The sequence below is a fragment of the Carcharodon carcharias genome, chromosome 5 (genome assembly GCF_017639515.1).
Source record: "Carcharodon carcharias isolate sCarCar2 chromosome 5, sCarCar2.pri, whole genome shotgun sequence".
NCBI lineage: Eukaryota > Metazoa > Chordata > Chondrichthyes > Lamniformes > Lamnidae > Carcharodon > Carcharodon carcharias.
Genome location: NC_054471.1, coordinates 185,287,191 through 185,303,649, shown reverse-complemented (window position 1 = coordinate 185,303,649; position 16,459 = coordinate 185,287,191). Strand labels below are relative to the sequence as shown.

At 39.5% G+C, this 16,459-nt stretch overlaps 1 protein-coding gene across 1 annotated transcript in view; it reads right to left on the bottom strand.

Annotated features, from left to right (window-relative positions):
• apoba (apolipoprotein Ba) overlaps positions 1-16,459 on the bottom strand; it is an 87,794-nt gene that overhangs the window by 20,670 nt on the left and 50,665 nt on the right. The window contains exons 14-23 of the mRNA XM_041187430.1: positions 13,317-13,528; positions 12,743-12,980; positions 11,587-11,766; positions 11,298-11,486; positions 10,721-10,888; positions 9,023-9,249; positions 8,746-8,928; positions 6,217-6,338; positions 2,917-3,127; positions 999-1,177 (exon numbers count right to left, since the gene is read on the bottom strand). Coding sequence (XP_041043364.1) covers positions 999-1,177; positions 2,917-3,127; positions 6,217-6,338; positions 8,746-8,928; positions 9,023-9,249; positions 10,721-10,888; positions 11,298-11,486; positions 11,587-11,766; positions 12,743-12,980; positions 13,317-13,528 — 1,909 coding nt within the window. The remainder of the gene's footprint in view (positions 1-998; positions 1,178-2,916; positions 3,128-6,216; positions 6,339-8,745; positions 8,929-9,022; positions 9,250-10,720; positions 10,889-11,297; positions 11,487-11,586; positions 11,767-12,742; positions 12,981-13,316; positions 13,529-16,459) is intronic.

Sequence of the window (16,459 nt, the reverse complement as noted above, 5' to 3'; positions counted from 1 at the left end):
AAGTTTGCTTCTTGTGCACACCAGAACAAAATTACATGTTTCCTGGATCATCTTTGATTGGCCTTCAGTGGTCCCTCTAAGCCCTGCAGATTCAACTGCTCAATTGGGTAGAGTGTGCATGGCACATGCCCCACACATTTTTACTTACAAGCTGCACGTTGGATTCTATAACTGGCATAGGAGCTCCAAGTTTTACATTTAAAAGTCATCCACTTGTTTCAGGCCCATTTACAGAGCTGGAAAGTAAATCAGGCGGACCTTGAGCTTTAGTGAGCCGATCAAGGTGATCACACACACTCCCTCAGCACCGCCCTCTGATTTTCAATTGCTCTTCACAGTTTGTAACAACAGTTACAAACTTTTCCCTTAGCGTGTCATCTTGCTTCAGCAAAAGGATGCAAGTATTTTTGAATTTGAAAAATTAGTTATATAGTCCTGCCTTTTGCTTTCCCTTCCCCTGCCTGATCTCTACTTTGCAACTGCCCACAATGGAATGATTGAAACCAGGACCTTATTGTGTGGGGAATTGTAGGCACAGCTCAAATGTTCCATTACTCTGGGTTGCAGTGGGATACAGAATGATTTTCCAATGATTAGGGTTGTGGTACTCTACACTGAAACAACAGGTTTATTTACTTCTTGACTATATGCTCTATAACACTAAATACTATTAAAATATACATTTATTAAGGATATGAATTCTACTCTTTCAGTTAATGTGATAATTGGAAATTTTGCCCAGAGCCCAATGTCTTACAACATGGGGAAAGATTTACACGAAATATTATACGACCAACATTTTGAGGGAAAATATGGCGGGATTGATAGTGTTAGGTTATAGATTCATGCTGACGGTTCCTCAACCATATTGTTGGAAGATTAAGAACATTCCCATAGCACAAGAGAAAAGGAAACACAAAAGGTCACTACTTGCTTAGCCTTCAGAAAGCTTTTTTCATAAAATAGCAGATATAAAATAAACATTGTGAGTAACATACCATATTTGAAATTAGTTTGGTGTGAAGCCTTAAAATGTGGGATCAGAGCTTCTATATTGAATTCAGTAAATGATTCATCAGATGAATGCCGAATCTGAGTTGCAACATTTGTCTTTATATCTAGTTGGGGAATGGAAAAGAGACCCTGCAGCAAGAGATCTTTCTGTTCATTGTCATACCTTTAAAAGGAAAACAGCACAGGTGAGAATTGATATTTTCATTGCCATTATATCTGCATTGCTCACTCTTTCTTTCAGCTTTCCCATGTTAAATGGGTCACCCTTTTCTACCTGCACTCACGTCAACCATTATTTTCTGGATTTGGTAGGTGGTTTTATGGACGGATGCTCTTCCTGCCACTAACCTTGCCCATTTATCCAGATTGGGGACTGGTCCTGATATGCCCTGACTGCCTGCACCATTGCCTGTCTTTTGTGGAAAACAGGTCCAGGTGTGGTACTCAAGCCTGGAGCATTCTGGCTCAGAGGCATGGGTACTATGACTTCAGCCAAAAGATCAGTGTTGTATCTGCATTGTTAATTCTACTTTTTTTAATGTTTGAATATACATTTTACTGTTCATCAAAGTGTGAGATGGCGGTATTGTAGAATTAAATATTTATCAGTTTTTTGCACTGAATGCCAGCATTAAGAACTTTCCAGCCTTATGTAACAGGGGCTGAACAAAAGTTGAAGATCCTTTAGCTCTGGCCAAAAACATGCCTGGGACTTACAGCACACTGTGAATTTCTCTGAACACCTTTTTGCTTGTGGATTTTTATGAATGAAATTGACACCTTATAGCCAAGTTCTGTTAAATTGTGAGCAGAATTTCCTCCCCATCGGGGGTGGAGGGGGGGAAGTTTAAGAGCGGGTGTGTGGAGGCGCACCTCTGATCGGCGGCCCCATTTGGGGGGGGGGGGGGGAATGCCTAAGCCGAAAGTGCGCTCTTCCACGCATGCGCACGAAAGAGCACACTCATCTCCTCGAGGCTAAGTGCTGCCTCAGGGAGATCGGCTCTACAGTAAAAAATATTAAAAATAGAAAAATATATTTCCTGACATGCCCCTTCATGTGACACTACAAGAGTTGGGACATGTCCATCACTTTTAAATACACTTTAATTACATTTTTAAAACCCTACATGAAATCTCATCCCTCCCGTGGACGAGGTTTCATGCTTTTTCTAATGCCCGCCAGGGCTCCCGGCCTGCCCGCCAACCTTAAGGTTATTGGCAGGCCCATTAATTGCCTCAATTGGCCACTGACAGGTCAGCAGGCACACAGCTGATTCTGCTGCACCCCCGCCTACCTGAAAATTTAAATGGGGCGGGGTGAGGTTGGGAGTTCTGCCTGATGTCATCCTGCGTCATTTTACGCGTCAGTGAGCGGGCCCCCCCCTGCCCCCTGCCCGCCGACCGGAAAATCTTGGCCTGTGGGTAGTTTTGTGCTGTGGCTCTAAGTTCATTAAGAGCCTGAGACGTGACAAAATCATTTCAGATAGGAGCTTGCAGCTGAAAACTAGAAGGAGTCCTTCAGTCACCTGGGCTGGACTGAAAAGAAGTGAAAGGTCCATGTTTGAAACATTAAAAGCTCCCTTTATCTTTTCAGATGTTGATAAAGACTGCAATGCATTTCAAGTATTTGGTTTTTCCTTAAATTTTAAAAATGAAGCTAAAAATCTTAATCAAATATTACCAACGAATTCCTCCCGTCTTTCATTGGGTAAGAAATACATTGCCTTACGTGTTTTCAACCTTCATATATTCTGAGAAGCTGTTTTTTTTCACAATTTGCTATTTGACTTCTCAGATGATTCTATATTTTGCCTGATAAGGATTGTTTGTTTTTTCGGCGTTAGTATTAGTATTTTTCTGTTATTTAAAAATGACTGGGCTAATGCAACCTTTGAAACATACCTTGCACGGCCTATGAGGGTCACCTCAGGCTCATTTTTGTTTGTGATATCAACTTTAACAACATATGCGGTCCTTTGCAGTGCAGATTTATCTTCAACTCCCACCTTCAATCCTAATTCCACATCAAATTTTGGAATCTGGACATCTCCTGTAAATATTTGCTTGTTGACGTTGTACTTAATTTCAGCTGTAGCCTCTGTATTTTCGGTGCCTGTTTAGTCAAAATAAATTATCATTACCACAAAACACTTCTACCTTCACAATAAAGGAACTTCAATAGGCGACGTATATAGATTAAAAGCTTTTAACCAATGTGAGATACATGGGAGACACTCAGATAAGACATTGACAACATGAAGGCTCATTCTATCTGGATTTCAGGCAGAGACTTCCCTCCATTTTCTGTACTTTGGTTTTAATATATTGAAAAACTTGGTAAAATATACTTGAATTATTGCCATTGGCTGCTGGTGGGCGAAACTTTGTGCCAAAGCAATGCCTTTGTAAAATTCCCAAAATACAATGTATTTCATCAGTGATAAGGTGACATAAGTTATTATTTCGATTTGAGTGGCACTTATTCTGCAGTCCCTCACTGCCCATTCTATCATACATTAAAACGAGCAATAACTTTCTTTATCTTTAATAAGATCCATAAATATCAGGAGGCACTTTAACCCTCCTGAGTAAGACATCTAAGTTGCTTTTCATTCTTTTCCAAGACAGTGGGTGGCATTATCAAATTTTTCTTAGGTCAGGAGTGCTGTCTTTAATTCATAGACTACCTTGGCCCAGAACTGAGCAAGATCACTAAGAAAATTTGCGAAACTGTTCCATTGGCATATGTGCCAGGTAATGTCTGCCAGTGAGCTCCAGGATTAGGGTCAGTTATGACAAAAAGGTGACCATCAGAGAAGTGTGAGAATAGCACTAAGTAGAAAAGAGTGCAGCTGCTGACCTATGTTGACTTTCTGTAACTTCTCCATCCCAATTGACCAATTGGCCGCCAATCTCAGTGAAGTTTAAGGAAGATCTCAGGGTGCCTCTAAGCCAAGCCCCAGGCCTGGGCCCCAGTTTGGCCTCTCACCCCCATTTGTGCTGGTATGTTTATATCACGGCATACAAAATACTCAGTGGAAAGGAGGCAATGTCTAGGGAAATTATCAAAGTCAGAATTCCGTCCTTGATCTTGCCCCTTCAGTGCCATGGGGCATATTTGGGATGGATTCGGGTTTTGTCCAAACAAGTCTCATCAGAAACTCATAGTCTGGCCCAACTTATCCAGGTCACAGCCAATTCCCTGCTTCCGCTGCTACACGCCCAGGGAAGTTTTGCTGGGAGTGTATTAATAGGTCCCATGAACTTTTGACTTGAACGGATGAAGCAAATGGACACAAATGGATGGATGGGGCATGAAAAAAATGCTGGTGGGCAAGATAAAGAAAAACCCCAAGGCACTTTATAAATATATTAAGGGCAAGAGGATAACCAGGGAAAGAGTCGGGCCGATTAGGGACCAAAGTGGCAATCTGTGCATGGAGTTGGAAGACGTAAGTGAGGTTTTAAATGATTATTTTCCATCTGTATTCACTCTGGAGAAGGATGATGCAGGTGTAGAAATCAGAGAGGGGCACTGTGATATACTTGAACAAATTAGCATTGAAAGGAGAAGGTATTGGCGGTTTTAACAGGCTTAAAAGTGGATAAATCCCCAGGCCCAGATGAGATGTATCCCAGGCTACTATGTGAGGCAAGGGAGGAGATTGCAGTGGCTCTGACCCTAATTTTCAAATCCTCCCTAGCCACAGGAGAGGACTAGACAACAACAAATATGGTATCATTATTCAAGAAGGGCAGTAGGGGTAAACCAGGTAATTACAGGCCAGTGAGTCTAAGATTAATGGTAGGGAAACTATTGGAAAAAAATCTCCACTTGGAGAGGCAAGGATTAATCAGGGATAGTCAGCATGGCTTTTTTCAGGGGGAGACCATATTTAACAAATGTGATTGAATTTTCCGAGGAGGTGACTAGTTGTGTAGATGAGGGTAGTGTAGTTGATGTAGTCTACATGGACTCCAGTAAGGCTTTTGACAAGGTCCCACATGGGAGAACGATCAAGAAGGAAAGAGCTCATGGGATCGAGGGCAATTTGACAAATTGGATCCAAATTGGCTTAATGGCAGGAGGCAGAAGGTGATGTCCGAAGGTTTTTTTTGCAATTGGAAGCCTGTGATGAGTACTATACCACAGTGATCGGTGCTGGGGCCCTTGCTGTTTGCAGTGTACATTAAGGATTCAGGCATGAATATAGGACATAAGATCAGTAAATTCACAGATGACACAAAAATGGGTGGTGTTGTAAATAGTGAGGAGGAAAGCCTTAGATTACAGGATGATATAAATGGGCTGGTAAGATGCGCAGAGCAGTGTCAAATGGAATTTAATCCTGAGAAGTGTGAGTTGATGCATTTTGGGAGGACTAACACAGCAAAGGAACACACAATGAATGGTAGGGCTCTAGGAAATACAGAGAATCAGAGGGACCTTGGTGTATATGTCCATAGAGCCCTGAAGGCAGCAGCACAGGTAGATAGGGTGGTTAAGAAGGCATATGGGATACTTGCCTTTATTAGCTGAGGTATAGAATATAAGAGTAGGGAGGTTATGTTGGATCTGTATAAAATGCTAGTTAAGCCACAGCTGGAGTACTGTGTGCAGTTCTGGTCGCCACACTATAGGAAGGATGTGATTGCACTGGAGAGGGTGCAGAAGAGATTCACCAGGATTTTGCCTGGGCTGGAGCGTTTCAGCTATGACGAGAGCCTGGATGGGCTAGGGTTGTTTTCCTTAGAGCAGAGAAGGTTGAGGGGGGACCTGATAGTGGAATACAAAATTATGAGGGGGATAGATAGGGTAGATAGGAAGAAACCTTTCCTTTCAGTGGCAGTGTCAATAACCAGGGGGCATAAATTTAAAGTAAGGGGTAGGAGGTTTAGCAGGGATTTTAGGGAACATTTTTTTCACCCAGAGGGTGGTTGGAATCTGGAACACACTGCCTGAGGCAGGAACCGTCACAATGCTTAAGAAGTTTTTAGATGAGCACTTGAAATGCCATAGCATACAGGGTTATGGGCCAAGTGCTGGGAAATGGGATTAGAATAGATAGGTGCTTGATGGCCAGCATGGATGAAATGGGCCGAAGGGCCCATTTCTGTACTATATAACACTATGACTCTATGTTAGCTAAGAGAATGTTGTAGATCTATGACATTCTACAAAGAAAATGTAAATCAACGTACCTTCTACCTGAACAGCAAACTTTAGAGAGCGTTCGAGATCCTCTTCAACTACCTGTGATTGATAATCTACTAACGCAGCATAGTTTCTTACAGTGCCTGTGGGCTGAATTTCAACCACAAACCTAAGATACAAAAAATTAATAAGAAAAATGAATGAACCAACACAATCATAACCGGTACCAACTATAGAGAGTAAGTAATTATACAAAAAGTGATGTTACATCATCACAAGGTACTTCTTAATAACACTTAAATTTTATTCTAATTATTGGTGACAATCGAGAATCCTAATTGAATCAATGCAAGAAATGAATTGCTCTTATTTATAACATTGGTAGTAGTAAAATTCAGGTTATTTCTTTATAACCTTTGGTGATTATATCACAAACATCAATGTCTATTGTGCAACAATGATGTGAAAAACACTGGCTGTCAGTTTTATAATGATAACCTCTGCTAGTGTGAATAGAAATATATACCATCCAACTCTAAATTTGCCTAGTCATTTGTATGAACCCTAGGATATCTGAACAAGCTAGTAAAAGTACAGGTATCTCAAAAATTTCAAACAATTGATAATTAGATTCCGGTCTCAGAATAATTTGTTCTATTGAGGTGAGATTGTGATGCTCAATAACATAGTTAATGTTTCCTCTGGTACTTAGACAAAGATGGTAACTTAATTAAAAGAAATGGATTAATGTGTTTGCTAAAATACCAGACAGTGTACACAAATGTGATTGCATACTACAATCACACAGAACAACAACCCTTCAGAAATAATCTGTGAATGCATAGTGGGAAAGTTAGACCAGAATAATTCAAGCACATTCAATAGTAACTTTCAAAAGGAAATTGAATAAATATGCAAATGTAGATTTGTAAAGATGAAATTTGCAGGACTCGGGGTGGGGGGTGGGGGGGGGGGGGGTGTGTGCAGGGGTTGGGGAAAATAGGAGAGTGGGACCAATTGGATAGCTCTTTCAAAGAATAGGCACAAACATGGTAGGTTGAATGGCCTTCTTCTGCATTATACGATTCTATAGAAAGCCAGAAATGATGCATTCGAGTGCAGACATGATAAGGAATTGGAACAAAAAACTTAAAAGCAATAATCTGTGCCTCACAAATTTGCTTTTAGTGAGCAACTAAGTTAGCTAAGAAGAGCACGGCATTGGATATAGGGGCTTTAAAACGCCTGGGGGTCCTGCTTTCAAGTTTTTGAGAATTGTTTAATTGCTTGTTCAAATTGCCCTGGGTTTATAGAAATGACATGGCAAATTTGTTCAAGGTGGTAATGCAGAACCCTCTGTCCACGCATGCTGAAAGTTTGGAACCCCATCAAAAATTGCTGCAGTGGGATAATTTACTTGGTCAAGGTAGGTGAATCACACTTGCAAAGGCACCTCAATGGTTCCTGCAAAAGTGCCAATCTTGAACCATGGGTTGAACTGTTGAATGTAAAGAAGAGTGGGAGTGAAATCTTACACCTAACTAGGAGACACCAAGCAATGTTTATATTACTAATAAAACTGGTAAAATGAAAGGGTTTCAAAGGGCCTGGTGATACAATGAGAATTTACATTCAAAGAGAAAGGCTGGGTATAACAGAAAAGAGTTTGTGTGTGCAGGTCAGAGGCATGTAAGATTTAACTAGCCTGTAAGCCTACAATTGTCTGCAAAGAAACAAAATTGAAAGGGTCCTCATTTTGAATTTGTAACTTGAAAAATGCTTTGCTTGTGTCTGTTTAAGTCTATTGGTTATTGTTGCCTTAGTGGGGATTAATTTTGGAATTTGTTAAAAATAATTTGCAGCCATATGTTTGTGTTTAATTTGTTGTAAATTAATAAATGTCTCATTTAGTTTGATTTAAAAACCTCTCGAGAACTGGTGATCTTATTCCTGATTTTAGAGCTGCAACTCAAAACATACCAATTGAAAATATAGGTTATGACAGTTGGGATTTTACATAACTCAGCCTTTACCAGCTGCTGTGACAAAACAGTTTGAGAATTTTTGGGGGGACAATTTGTACTGCTGGAGGATGAACTGCTATAACATTTTCATCCTCCCACTTGGGATCGATTCCTCACCAAGCGGCCTGAACTGGCTGCCAGTTTCTGCAAGAATCAAAATGATTTTCAAACCTCTAAAATAAGTGAGCTGAAGCAGAGTGCCAGTTTAGCAGCTGCAGCTCAACAAGCAAATTCAAATCAGGCTCCATGATAAATAGTTCTGGCTTCAAATGGTGGCTTCTTGCCTAGTGCCATGGATGCAGCACCAACATTATGCCCATTTTGGGTCGATGTTAAAAAATTACATCTTTCCTCCTGTCACAACATCTCACTCCTACACTCTACCTGCTGCTGAAACCATCATTTCTGTATTTTTTTTCATTTTGAGACTCAATTAGTCCATTACTCTCTTAACCATGTTTCCACAAATCTAAGCTTACCCAAAACTATGGTCATCATATACTGTCCCAAACCAGGTTACGCTTGCCCATCATATCCACATTGATTACTGACCTTGATTCTCCAGTCAGTGGATAACTGGGCGCATTGTCAATTGAACTTGCATCAGAATATGTGGCACTGCTACAAATTTCAAGCCCTGTAAACAATGGTTTGCATGATTTCCATTCTTGTCTGTTCTCCATGATGGATGGGATCGCCTCAGTTTTTGTACTATATATCAGAGACTGTGCACTGCTGTAAAAAGTACAGAGAAACGTCTTGTTAAATGTATGGCCATGCTTCGATTTACATGAAAATTAAAAGGCTGAAGGATTAACTTTACACTAACCTAATACTCAAGAGTTTGGTTGATTCTTTGGGCACTGGAATGCTGAGTTTTATCTGATTATTATTCCTCCTAATCCGGGCTTCAAACCCAAATTCATGATACAAATTCTGATTAATCTGTATTCCATTTCTGGCAAAATTAGGTACATTAACCCCGAGTTGAGTCACAAACTCAATTGCAACTGCTGGCTTGATCAGACCTTCGATCTGCAATAGAAAGAATATTTGCTTTCATTAACAATAATTTTCCAAATCAGTGACCAATAAGTAATTTTAACATTGCTGAAAAGAGAGACTTATTGCCGAAGCTTTTCATCTTGCACTCATCAGGACAAATGCAAGAATTGCAAATTTCAAAGGCTCACAACAATTTATACTACAGTAGAAAAGGGCGTTGATTGATTGGCCAAGGCATTGCCATGGAGAAATCAGTAGGCTTCCCAAACTCCCGGGTTATTCAAATAAAAGTACACTGCCTGAACATAATCCTTTTGTTTGCAGAGAACGGGCCCCTGTGTCTGAATGAATGTTGCTTCTAGTAACTGAAATGAGCCATGTTATGAGCTTGACTGATTGTCTTAAATTGATTATTTGTGTAGCTATTCGACCATTCAGGGTTGTTCAACAAATGCTGTCCAATCATGGAATCACATCTAACAGTAAACATTTTGCTTTGGGTTTTGCAAGTGCGCACTGGTTCAGTATGGTCTGTGCTCTGCCTATTATGAACAATCGAAGGAGCACGCTGTTTGATTCGATTAGCCAATAGTTGTGGTTTATGGCTTATGTACCTTGCAACACACCGGCACTGAAAGTCAACATGAAAATTGGTTAAGTATTTATTATTTTTAAAGAAATATATTCAATATTGAAATTCAATATTAGCAAATAACTACACAACCAATTTAAGATAAGCGTGTAACATAGTTCATTTACGCTTCTAGAAGCAACATACATCCATACACAGGAACCTGTTGTCTGCAAACAAAAGGAAGATGTGCAAATATGTTTGATATATGTATATGTTCAATATAAATGAATATGCACCTTTTTTAAATTACTTGGGAGCTTGGGGACCCTATAGTTCCTGTTGCTTTACTAACTGGCAACACCTCGGCCAATCAGAGTTGATTTGCCTACCAATCAGCACCCTTTTCACTTGTAGTATAAATTGTTGTGCTCATTTCAAATTTGGCATTCTTGTGTTTGTCCTGATGAGTGCAAAATGAAAAGCTTTGGCAATATGTCTTTCTTTTCAGCAATATTCAAGTTCTGTACCACCAAGCAATAAATAAATTGCTTAGGAGGTGTAATTGTTACTTCATGCTTCTAGTGGAAAGCCATGCCAAATGGATACGCATACCAACATGCAAAATCGAAAAAGCTGTCCCCAGTATATACTTTGATGAAGAGTTTTAATAAATCCATTTGAACTTTACTCAATTTTGTAATAATTTAATTAATATATATATAAATATAAATATATAAATATATTTGGATTTCTTGACTGATGTATTTACCAGTTGTATGTGAATTCAGGAAAAAAGGAGTGATATCTCTCCTTGTTCCTAAATATACTTACATTAAAAAAAACTAAATATTTGAAGATGTCAAGAGAAGACTGAGAAAGAATGATCTGTCAGTGATCTCCCGCATGAAACATCAGATGCTAATCTTGAGCAAATGAGGTAAATAGTACCTTCTTTCCTTCAAATCTTATCCCTGCTTTGGCACCAGGTGTAATTGTACCAGACACAGACAGCTTGAGAGGAAGACCAGCTCCAGTGGGGAGATTAAACTGGGAATCCATGAAGATGTAATGAGCAAACAGGTCACCACCTAATCCTTTTTGCAAAGCTGGCATGAGCTGCAAATGCAAAGAATAATATGTATTATAACATAAATCAGATATTCAAACAATGGTTAGTTTCTAAAAAAAGTAAAACTTTAAAAAAGTCATATGCCTATTGGTATTTCATGACAAACTTCTTTCTTTTAGCAACATAGCAAGTGAGTTTACTACATCTATATAAGTTTCACGGTATTAAGAATCATTCTTTGCATCTTCAAGGAGGCATATCACATTGATCATCAGGTAATGTCTACTGACTACAATGCACATTCAAATTAACCAATTGTAGCCAGACATTTTTTTTTCTCAACCAAATATATTACAGTACCACAAAGCCAATTAATTTTAAAATTTGGCCATTTATTTTTGACCAAATGATCATCTTTACATCCAGTTTTGTGCCTTGTGACTTGATGTGTGGTACCTTTGATGGAAGGCTTCGGAATAGTTGAAAGCCTTTTGACAACATTTCTCCCAGCAGTTTGACATCACTGCTTTTAACATATCCTAGTTCATTTCCAAATATTCTCAAGAAAGCCTCTGCTTCTGGTGTTTGCTCTTCCATTTTCTTCAACATGTTTTGGAAGTTATATTTGAACGTTTTCATTAGGTCCTAGTGAACAGCAGAAAAGCAAAGTATAGGTAAAACATGAGACAGCATAATTTAAAAGATAAATTCTGGAACTAATTAAGGGTATATGTCAAATACGTACTTCTTTTGAAACTTCACCATCTCTCCTGATTCCAAACCAATTGAATAGCATTTGTGATAACGTGTCTGGAACTTTACCATTCGCCCAGTATAATGACTTCATTGTACTGTCTGGAAAAAATCCTTTTGGTCCAAAAATTGCCTCCAGAGATGGCTCAAATCCATTGCCATCCAGGCCAAACTGTTTAAAAAGATAATCTTATTTAATTTGTATGAATTGCTTCTAAATTATAAATTAGCATTAATAATTGCCAGTTTTAATTTAATTCTATTATTTTTATTTGTATTAATTGTCCATTATCTATTTTTCCATTTTCTGCCCTTCCTGCTTGAAATTTTCTATCTTCCTCTCCAGAGACACCCACCCTGATACTTACAGGGAGGCTGAGAGTCTCACACCAAGTCATGTCCCCCCATTACCACTGTGCTTGCTGACTAACATTGGCTCCTGATCAAGCAAAACCTTGGTTTTAAAATTCTCATTTTTGTTTTCAAGTATCCCCATGGTCTCCCTCTTCTCCATCTCTGTAATCTCCTCCAGCCCCACAACCCTACATGGTATCTGCACTCATCCAATTGTGGCTGCATGAGCGTCTGTAATTTATATTGTTCTGCCAGTGGTGGCCATTCCTTCAGCTGTCTAGGTGCTAAGCACTGGAATCCCTTCCTTTAATCTCTCCACCTCTCTACCTCTCTTTCACCCTTTAAGATGCTCCCAAAACCCACCTCTTTGACTAATTGTTGGCCATCTGCCCTAATATTGTCTTGCACGGCACCATGTCAGATTTTGCTTTATTATGGACTTGTGAAATGCCTTGGAATGTTTTAGTATGCCAAAAGCACTGTATAAATACAAGTTGGATGTTGTGCTGGGCATGAGGGAGCAGTGAGGTGGAGAGGCATGAGATGCAAAGCTTCTGCCAAATGTCAACTCCCAGCAATTTCAAGGAAGAGACTGCCACTGAATTGAGTGAATAGTGGGCAGCGGGAGGACAAGACGTTAGGATCCACAGCAATGAGGAGAGGCTACGATTGGCAGGAGGATGCCCAAAGGCTTCACTGAGTAGCTGATAATCACTGGCATTTATCTAGGGAGGATTTTAATTTGATATAAATTAGAGGCAATCATGTTTGGGTGGCACCATATATACACCTACCTCAAAAAGATCCATGGATTTACCAAAAACATTTAAAGTAGTCTCCAGCATTACTGATCGTGGCAAGTAGGCATTTGGCTCAAAAATGATATTGCTTTGCAATCCAGCTGCCAGAGAACCCTGTTTTCCTGGAAGGTTAATTTTTTCATACACATTATAGTTCCTAGAAAACTTTCTAAAAGCCATGGGTTCTGGGAGATTAATTTGTTGTAGAGCAGCTGATAACATTGTTTTCAGTCTGTGCAAAAGAAAATACAGAATTTAGCTGAGCCACACATGATTAACATTGTTACATTCAGGTTTCTTTAAAAATACCAGCAATACCCATGGAACAGACATATACAGACATACATGAATTCCAACAATTCTAGGTCCTAATTATTAATTAGGCCAAGGGAAAGATAAAAATCATCCATTATGATCAGCAAGCTAAGTCCATATTAGATGAATATGGAAGCTGAAATGACACAGATAATGCTATTGATTTACAAGTCAATGGACGCACCAATATCTTTACAGTCAAACATGGGCGTGGATACTAATGCTAAAATTTGTACCATAGTAGTTCACTTACGCTTGGATATTAGGATCCTGAGATTTGAGAATATTGGCAAGATGTGTGGAAACAAAACTTTTGACTTGGATATTTTCAATCTTTGGTAGATAGTTTATGATTTTTTTTAGATGGCTTGATGATGGATTCTTCATCACTACTAAATAGGCTCCTAGTCTCTTCAGCACAGATCCATTCAAATCTTTGAATACTTCAAGAAGCTCATTGCGAAGCTGAAATTAAAATTATCGATATGACAATAATTTGACCCGCACACAAAAATATTGCTCAGTAGCTCATGCAAAGGCGACTGTAGAGATGCTCACCAAATAGATTTACAAATAAGAATTTGTCATTTAGGCTAGGTACAAAAGGACAATCAAAACCCACCAAAGCATGGCTCAGATTCCTTCAGTTATTCCTGCATAGATTGATACAGATGAGGGGGAGACATTAAAGGGAGAAAATAGTGGGGAGAATTTCCCCCCAGTCAGGGGAGTTGTGCGGTGGTGGGTGGGGGCGGGCGCAGACCTGATCGGTGCCCCCGATCGGGTCCACGCCGCCATTTTACATGGGCGGGCCAATTAAGGCCCACCCAGCATGACATGCACCTGGAAGTGCTGAGCGCTTCCTGTGCGGACAGGTGGGGGGTTCCTTGAGTCGATGCCTGTGCTCTTTCGCGCGTGCACATGGAGGAGCGCAGAAATCTCCCTGAGGCACAGAGCTGTCAACCTTAAGGTTAGACGGGCAGCTCAGTTTATTAGTTTAATTGATATTTAAATGGCTTTAATAGGCCTTTGACAGTTCGGCGGACACACAGCCGAACTGAAAATCTAAATGACGCGTGGTGACATCTGGGGCCCTGCCCCCACTCACAGAGCCGAAAATTCAGGCCAGTGTACTTGCATCCAGAGACACTTGTAATTGGGGTGTAAAGGAAGTACCTGACCTTAACAATCGAAAAGACAACCAAATTTCCTTGTTCTTTTGCACCAGTCTATCGATCCCTTCCTTGAACATATCCCAACTCATGTTATGGCTTCTGCTCTAGGCTAAAGGACCATTTAAATTATGCTGGTGCAAAATGGTGTAAATTTAAACCCGGAAGTTTTGATGCCTCAGGAAACAAAGTCATTTTTCTGTTGTTTTGCAATTTTCTGAGGGATTTTTAAAATCTATCCTCACTGAGTTCTATGCTGTATTCTCTATCTCTCTGAATGCAGTTTTATGGCATCATGATTACAAGTTTTGTAAAAAAAAGGCAGTACATTAATCATGGGTGATTTTAACTTCATGTAGATTGGGAAAATCAAATTGGCAGAAGTAGCCATGAGTAAGAATTTATAGAGTGTATTCGGGACAATTTCCTAGAACAATATGTTGTGGATCCAACCAGGGATCAGGCTATTTTGGATCTGGTAATGTGTAATGAGACAGATTTAATAAATGATCTCAGAGTAAAAGATCCCCTAGAAAACAGTGACCATAACATGGCAGAATTTAGCATTCAGTTTGTGAATGAGAAACTTGGGTCAGAAACATTTGTGCTAAACTTAAATAAGGGTAATTACAAAGGAATGAGGGCAGAGTTGGCTGGAGTGGACTGGGAAAGGAGTTTAGCAGAAAAGACAGTTGATGAACAATAGCAGACATTTAAGAAAATAGTTCATGACTCACAACAAAGATATATCCCAGTGAGGAAGAAGGATTCTAGGAAGGGGATAAACCAACCATGGTTAACCAAGCAAGTTAAGGATAGTTTCAAATTGAAAGAAAAAATATACAATGTGGCAAAGATTAATGGTAAGCCAGAGGATTGGGAAAGCTTTAAAAACCAACAAAAGATGACCAAAAAGAAAAGAGGGAGAAAATAAACTTTGAAGGTAAATTAGCAAGTAATATAAAAATGGACAGTAAGTGTTTTTTTAAATATATAAGAAGGAAGAGAGAGGCCAAAGTGAACATAGGCCCCTTAGAGAATGAGGCTAGGGAAATAATATTGGGAAACTAGGAAATGGCAGAGGAGCTGAATAAATACTTTGCACCAGTCTTTATGGTACAAGACACTAATAGCATTCCAAGAATACTAAACAATCAAGGGCCAAAAGGGGAGTGGGGGAATAAATAGATACAACAACTATCACTAGAGGTAATATACAAGTGAACTAAAGGCCGATAAGTCCCCTGGACCTGATGGGCTGCATCCTAGGATATTAAAGGAAGTAGCTACAGAGATAGTGGATTCACTGGTAGTAATCTTCCAAGAATCCTCAGATTCTGGAAAAGTCCCAGAAGATGTGAAAACTGCCAATGTAATGCCCTTATTTAAAAAGGGAGGGAGACAAAAAAACAGGTAACTATAGGCCAGTTAGTTTAACATCTGTCATTGGGAAAATGTTACTCTATTATAAAGGATGTATATAAATAGCAGAGCATTTAGAAATGCATAATATAATCAAGCAGAGTCAGCATGGATTCATTAAGGGGAAATCATGCCTGACAAATTTATTAAAATTCTTTGAGGAGGTAACAAGCAGGATAGATAAAGGGGAATCAGCAGATGTAATATATTTGGATTTCCAAAAGGCTTTTAATAAGGTACCACACATAAGGCTACTTAATAAGGTAAGAGCCCATGGTGTTGTGCGTAAGGTATTAGAATGGATAGAGGATAGAGGATTGGCTAACTAATAGAAGACAGAGAGTTGGGATAAGGGGGGCATTTTCAGGATGGAAACCTGTAACTAGTGGAGTGTTGCAGGGTTTAGTGCTGGGGCCACAATAATTTACATTTTTTATCAATACTTGGGTGAGGGAAGTGAATGTACTATCATCAAGTTTACAGATGACACAAAAATAGGTGGGAGGGCAAGTGGTGAGGATGACACTAGGAGTCTACAGAGGGACGTAGACAGATTAAATGAATGGGCAAAAACTTGGCAGATGGAATATAATGAGGGAAAATGTGAGGTTATGCACTTTGGCAGGAAGAATAGAGGAGCTGAATATTATTTAAGTGGAGAAAGACTGCAGAAAGCTGCAGCACAGAGGGATTTGGGGGTCTTGTGCATGAATCACAAAAGGCTAGCATACAAGTTTAGTGGGTTATAGGGAAGGCAAATGGAATGATGTCCTTTACTTCAAAGGGAATGGAGTATAAAAAT